This window comes from Montipora capricornis, chromosome 10 (genome assembly GCF_036669925.1).
Source record: "Montipora capricornis isolate CH-2021 chromosome 10, ASM3666992v2, whole genome shotgun sequence".
NCBI classification, from domain to species: Eukaryota; Metazoa; Cnidaria; class Anthozoa; order Scleractinia; family Acroporidae; genus Montipora; species Montipora capricornis.
This window is the reverse complement of record NC_090892.1, coordinates 16,761,126-16,768,625: the sequence shown is the minus strand read 5'-3', so window position 1 is coordinate 16,768,625 and position 7,500 is coordinate 16,761,126. Positions and strand designations below refer to the sequence as shown.

Genomic DNA, 7,500 nt, shown 5'->3' with positions numbered 1-7,500 from the left:
ACAAAAAAAACGAAACAGGACTTGTGCACGCGGCGAAGGCTGACCGTAGAATGCCTCACTCGCTGAACGATCGCCAAACACAAACCACGATCACGTGGCACTCCAAGCGCCTGCCTCTCACAACCAGGCCTCCGCTAGGGTCGGCAAAATATCAATTTATGCTAATCAGGATTATCACCAATTACATTTTGTGAGAACAATATGGCGCCGTCCAAGAAATTTTGAAAGTGAAAATAAGCAATAAATTCTGACTTCTTTTTTCAAAAAAAAAATCAAGCATATTTCATTTAAACTAATGAAAGACTAATTAACGTCTGTTTGCTAGGTATAGAATGAGAGGTTGACTTCTGTGCGAGTTTAGCCAAGACCCAAAATTTGAAAATAATCAATTCGATTCTGACTTTTTTCTCGAACTTATGAAAATCCCTTCTTTTTTTATTCAAGAATATTTTGTTAAAAAAAACTACCACCTGTGATTTAACCTTTGTAGACAGACGAATGAAAGATGACTGACGTCTATTTGTTATTAAATATAGAAAGAAAGCTTGACTCCGTTGCACTGGTTCTTCCGTCTTGTTGCAGAAGACGAAAGAAAAACTGGAGTGGTTTATGCAAGTGAACCCCTAATTTTTCATTTCGTTATAGCAAAGATTCCGTTGACTTGAGGATTTTTTATTAACCTCATTGACTGTTCTTCGTTCCAGTGGTTGGCACATTTAAATGACAGAAAATTCCGAAAATCATGAATCATTAAAAGCCTGTATGTTGTCATGGGAATTATCCCTGTTTAATTCTATCCATCAGCTAATATGCGTATATTATGGGGTCAATTGAAGTCCTTTCGAGTACTCTAAGTCTTCTTTTCTAGGTGACACCCTAAATTTTGAAAATAATCAATTCTGATTTTATTTTCTCCTTTCGAAGAACTGCATGTTTTTAAAACAAACTCATGCAAGCACATTTTATTAAAAACAATCATCACCAGTGGTTTAATTAAACATGATGTTTTGTAGACTGGCGAATGAAAGATAAGTGAGGTCTAGTTGCTAAATACGGAATGAAGGATTGATTCAGCTGCACTGGTTTCATTGTTCCGTCTTGTTGCGGAAGACGAATGAAATACCGGATTGGATTACGCAAGTGAACCACGTTTGTATTTCATTGTAGCAAAGATTTCGTTGATTTTATCAATTTTTACTAACCTCATTGAATGTTCTTTGTTCCAACGGTTGGAATATTTAAATAAGAGAAACTTCCGAAAAATCATGAGTCATTAAAAACCTGTGCGTTGTCAAAAGACATATCCCAATTTAGCATTCACCATTTTGTCCATAAACTAATTGTATGAATATATTTTGGGGTGAGTTGAAGCCCTTTCGGGTACACTACAAATACCGGTGCGATTTGTAAATCGACCTTGCAAAGCCCGTCTCTACTGACATACGAATAACTTTCCATAAAATTCCGAGTAAAAGGATTTTAAACGCAATCATGTCTTATCTAATGCAATTTCAGGTGGTCAAACAGAGGAAAAGTGATAAAAGTGACGAAAAAAGGAATCTTTTATTAAAATAATTATACATAGAAATAAAACGAGTAATTTTTCGAATGAAACAATAGGCCCCAAGCAAAAGCTGGGACCAATTTAATTTATTGGTGCTGGTAGATTGGCATCAGATATTGTTTTACTAACACGCACCAAACAAAGCATTTTGCACCAAATCATGGACAAAAAATGAAAATAGGAGGTTTTATTATATCAACGGGAGCTAAAACACTCTTAGAATCATTACGACCACTGCAGAAACCGAGTGGCGTATTTTTCGAATGTAACGCAAGTGGTCACATTGAGCAACGACGTCACGATTCCCGCCTTTTTCCCACCTTTTGTGTTTGTATAAATAGTTTACCCAGTATTTGTATTGAAAGCCTGCCTTTTAATCTCTACCATGTATATTTATTGTCCATATAATAAAAAGAAAATTACTCGTTAGCTCGAAGATGTGAATTCCGATTTATGTTCTCGTGGCAAGAGCAATATCTCTGTCGTTGGCTGCGTACACCAGTGAGATATTGTTCTTGCCATTCAAACATAAAAGCCATATCTTTTCGTCACCATGTAATATCCTATATTTCCTGGAAAAAACGAAAGGTTGAACAAAAAATTCTGGTTCTACTTCCTTTATCCTGGTTTCGCATTTCTTTACTTTTTCAGTTGTGTAAAAGGATAAGCTTCAACCTTTACAGCAATTGTTACTTTTTTCAAACCACTGAACATTGAGACTTTTACACAGTCCATACTAAGAAGTTGAAAAGTGGGGAATTAATTGATATTTAAAAAACTACACGCTCTCTAGCCCCTCGTTTTATATATACATATATACTTGGTTGACCGCTGCCCATAGGCCGGGGCTTTTCAGTGCCAATGAGACACAATCAACGAGACGACGGGAACAGAAGAACAACTGCTAAGAATCCCAACTGGCCTGAAACAAACCAGTTGGCTATTTACAAGTGACTATACCGGGAACAAATTCGACGAGTGGTCAGAACGAGTCTTGAACCCGGGAGCTCCGGATCTCAAGGCAAGGGTCTTATGGCCTAGTGCCCAGCATATTAAACGAAGGCATTAATATGCGTACGTGGTAACGAATTATGAACAGTCGTATTTACCTACCCTAGTTGAGAATTCGCTTTGCGTAGTAGGTAGAAATAATGCCCCAAAAATGGGGGCTGAGCATTAGCGTAAAAAAAGTTGATTAATAAATGAAGCAAGAAACGTACGACAAAAATTGGGCTCAGGTCTTAAGTCGTCCGTACTGTTTTGGGGAGTTGACGAGTTCTATTCTTCCAGCGCTTAAAAACAACAAAACAAAACCGCGAACATAGAGACGCTTAAAAATCATGAGTCATTCAATTCTCCAAAAATTGCATACCCATCACCCCTCGTCCAGAATTCAACTCAATTTTTCCCCGCTTCTTTATCCAGGTAAATTATTAACTTAAAATATATCCTAGTAATTTCAATAAGATTGGATTTTTATGGTGAATGTTTGCATACGGCTGATGAAATGTCACTGTCGGTCAAAAAAAAGAAAAACTGTCATTGGCAAAACATCAAATATCAGAAAAAGACAAAATTATGAGGTTACGTGGGAGGTCTTATGAATAATACATAGTTCAGTGTTGTTGGTAAAATCCCAACCCTCGGCACAATTAACTTAAATGCAAGATGCTTCTCACTGCAATGAAACCAGTGGTATTTGCTTTACTTTTGGTTGCTTTCTCGGCAAGAATCGCTAAGGCTTGGCTGCAAAGTAATCCTGGCAAGAAACAGCACAACTCTATGGCTTTCGGAAGCTTCCAGCCATATTATTATCATTCCTTAACGGCCACGAAAATTGTAACCTCCAAAGCGGAAGATGAATTGAGTTGTGCATTCACATGCATCGGTGAACCGAAGTGCTTTTCGTTCAACTTTGCAGCTTACCCAGACTCCCAGGGCTTGTACCCTTGCGAATTGTTAGACAACGACATGTTCCAGGCAAAGGCGAACATTCTAAGCAATGCTTCCTTTCATCATTTTAGCCCAGTAAGTAATTTACATATCGTTTTATGCCATACATTCTCTCTCGAAAAGAATATCGAATAAGGCTATTATTGTTTATGAAGGGGCTAGTTTCTAAAGAAACTCCCACAGGGCATGCGTCGATGGGGGGTGAAACTTTTCGTTTTATTAAACGAGCCTAGAGGTACATCAACCCCCTTAACATTTAAAATTTGTGAGCTTTGGTTGTTCAAGCCTCGTCGAGCATTGTTAGCCCTAAGGCTTCGTCAGAGCGATTTTGCTCTTCGTTAAAGGCGGTTAATTCAATTGCCTTTAACTACTCATTTCATAGAAGGAGTTTTCGTATTATCGTTTCTGTCTGCTCTTGACCGTTGTAATCGCCATGCTAAGCATAAATGTAAAATACAGTTGATTATACCCTGCGATGAAAAATCATCGGAAGCAGGATGCAGTTTTTTACTAATTATGCGGATCTTACAAGGCCTCATTTATGTATTTTAGTTCATATAAGTATCGTAATTGAAATTTTAGAAATACAATCTGGCGAATGCACCTGCTTATATTTAAATAACTGTAGAGGGTGACTTTTCATGCATACTTTAGATCTGACCTTGCGTTTACTGTTAATTGAAATATCCCGAAAACGGGAGAACTCTGCGCAACCCGGAATAAAGCGATTAAAGATCTTGTTTGCCGTAAATAAAATTAGTGATTAGTTCTGAACTCTTTCTGTACTACTCAGTAACGATTTCTCTTCAAGTCATCGGAACATTTAAAAATTGTTTGTTATACAGATGGCGTACAAGGTCGTTTATTGGAAAAATGTGTTTAATCGGCAACACAGCGTGCAATGATTGACTAAAAGGCCTCGATTTTAATTACTTTGGAGACATACAACGGCCGCGAGCTAGAAACCGTTTGGTAATCATTCCAGCTCAAGTTAATCTCACGCAGCCTTTCTCAGTCATGATCAAACTTTTTTTGTTTTTTCATTTATTTTATTAACGCGTTCATGTGCTGAAACACCCACCAAAAAGGTCCTTTTTGCGCACCGGTGGCTTAGTTGATTGAGTATCGGTCTGCCAAGCAACATGTCGCGAGTGCGAACGTCGGCCGGATCAAAACTCAGGATATTAAAATAGCTGAAGAGAAAGTGCTGCCTTTGTAATTACATCTTCAGCAAATGGTTAGACTTTCAAGTATTCTATGATAAGGACTATAAACCGCAGGCCCCGTCTCACATAATTCTGTGGGACGTTCTTGACTTGGACATAATCTTCTACTGTTCGATAAGGCTACATATATAACTACCGACAGTTGTCAAATTGAAGGAGTTCAAGTGCTGAAACTGGTAAAGTATTTTGTCTTTCTTCAGATCTCTTTCGAAATAAATGAAACAGGTTGGAGTATGTTTTACGAAACGTGGAAATGTCTAGTAAAAATATAAAAAAAAGCAATGGTCGAGAAAAAGGTCTCTTCTTAAATTCCCTTTAAACCATTTATTGAAATCAATTTCAATTTACTTCGCAGCCACAGTCTCCTTGTCACAATCACAGCTGTCAAAATGAAAGCGAGTGTGTTCCTGACTTTGAAGAGAATTCATATCGCTGTAAATGTCATCCAGGGTTTGTCGGCCTTCATTGTGAACGGAAAGGTATGGTGCGTTATATACTTGATTAAATGCATTATTTCAATTGCAATACCAGTTGTAGTATATTTAGTAAATAAGCCGCTGAAGGCGGCTGGTATTTCGGCTGATAATCTCCGCGGCCGAGAGATTGTCCGAAAAATAAATATTTAGCCGAGAATTGAAGCTTTGAGGGCACATGCGAAATTTTCCGTGAGTGAGGATAACGAATAGCGGTCCTTCGTTGCGCGCAATAAGATTCCATTATATACATGATTAATAAAAACTAGATCATTGGAAAATGCAGTTCTAAAGTTTTGATTGGTTTAGCCATCAAGGTATAGGAACTATTATATACCGTAACCTAAAACCATCGGTAACTGCACCCGTCAGTTTTTTTACTTGCCTGGCGTTACCCGTCTCGTTGGGTATCTATCATCTCAAGCCCGGCGCACATCACCAGAGCTATCAGTTGAGCAAAGTTTTATTCGTGGCTATTCGCGTAATCAAGTTCTCCCAGTGTGCGGTGGCGTTTTCAGCTCTTTTAAACACGCGTGCCATCGGCGTCGAATTTTCAACATGTTAAATAATTTTGGCATGAGTGTGCGCGCGTGCAAAGCTAACGCCTCACCACCTTACACCAAGACGCATGTATGACGGCCATGTTTGACAACGATAAACTGATGGTTCTATTAAGCGCATACCGGCCCTTAAAGCACATAAGCACGGGCTTTCAAGTCGTTCGGACGGTATAATATATAGTTTTTATACAGTGGTATTAAAACGGGTTCACAAAGCACGACTCAGCGGTGATCCAACTGTAGACTTTGTGTAGACTTGTTGAAAGGCATGTTAGAAAACGCCAGAGATGTACTGGAAAAGATCCGTGTATTTTTCTTTGGTCGATCACCTTGAAGAACTAAATGACAAGCGTTATGAAACCAACAAAACCCATCTTTCAAATAAGAAAGCCACTTCGAAAATGAAATTTTGTGGTGACAAACAAAGTGGTTTTATTGAACTAATGAAAAACCAGTAACACTCACGGACAATCCAGAACGCTAAATTGCGGACCTTTACCCCAAAGTGGTCACATTTATTACCGTCCTTCTAACGCTCTTTTAGCACGATGAGCAGAGTGAAGACTTCCCTGCTAGCAGAGGTCTCTTTTCTTTTGCGTCTGCTGGGCTGACGAGTACGGAAAAAAAGACCTCTGCCATGGGTCGAAACTCATTTTGATCCAACCGCCGTTCACAGCCTTAGACGGCACTCTTCAAACCACATTCTGCACGATATGCTCACTTATGTCCAGAAATGCACACGATGACAAAAATGGCAGATTTGGCGAAAGAGCTGCACGATTGACAATCTTGGCAAAATTAGCGATTTTGGCGATATTTTGCCAATTTCGTCAAATTAGTTCATCCATTGGTATTGACACCACGCGGGTGAACATTGGCAATTTTGGCGATTTTGGCGATTTTGACAAATTCGGCAATTTTGACAAATTCGGCAATTTTGGCGATGTTTTGCCAATTTCGTCAAATTAGTTCATCCATCGGTATTCACACCACACGGGTGGGTGAACATTGGCGATTTGAGCGATTTTGGCGATTTTGACAATTTCGGCAATTTTGGCGATGTTTTGCCAATTTCGTCAAATTAGTTCATCCATTGGTAATCACACCACACGGGTGAACATTGGCGATTTTGGCGATTTTGGCAAATTTGGCAATTTTGGCGATGTTTTGCCAATTTCGTCAAATTAGTTCATCCATTGGTAATCACACCACGCGGGTGAACATTGGCGTTTGGACAAAATCGGCAATTTTGGCGATGTTTTGCCAATTTCGTCAAATTAGTTCATCCATTGGTAATCACACCACACGGGTGAACATTGGCGATTTTGGCGATTTTGGCAAATTTGGCAATTTTGGCGATGTTTTGCCAATTTCGTCAAATTAGTTCATCCATTGGTATTTATACCTCTTGGGTGAACATTGGCGTTTGGACAAAATCGGCAATTTTGGCGATGTTTTACCAATTTCCTCACATTACTTGATCCATTGGTATTTTATACCGCGCGGGTGAACATTGGCGATTTCGACAAATTCGGCAATTACAGCTGTCATTTTACGGTTCCGTTAACTACACTTTTCACGAATGCCCTTAAACCATTTTAATTCATCAGCGTCACAAATTCTTGCTGATTTTGGGGCTCATTTGCTTATTTTCGTCTTTCACCCACTTATTTTCCGGTGCGCCTGTTAAATGACATGACAATTTGAAAAGGCTTTTCAGCTTT

General features: G+C 38.9%; 1 protein-coding gene across 1 annotated transcript in view; it reads left to right on the top strand.

Annotated features, from left to right (window-relative positions):
* Positions 1-3,226: 3,226 nt before the first annotated feature.
* Positions 3,227-7,500, top strand: part of LOC138021854 (contactin-associated protein like 5-3-like) — a 15,111-nt gene continuing 10,837 nt past the window's right edge. Inside the window, exons 1-2 of the mRNA XM_068868875.1 lie at positions 3,227-3,592; positions 5,099-5,222. Of these exons, the coding sequence (XP_068724976.1) occupies positions 3,233-3,592; positions 5,099-5,222 (484 nt within the window). The 5' untranslated portion in view covers positions 3,227-3,232. The remainder of the gene's footprint in view (positions 3,593-5,098; positions 5,223-7,500) is intronic.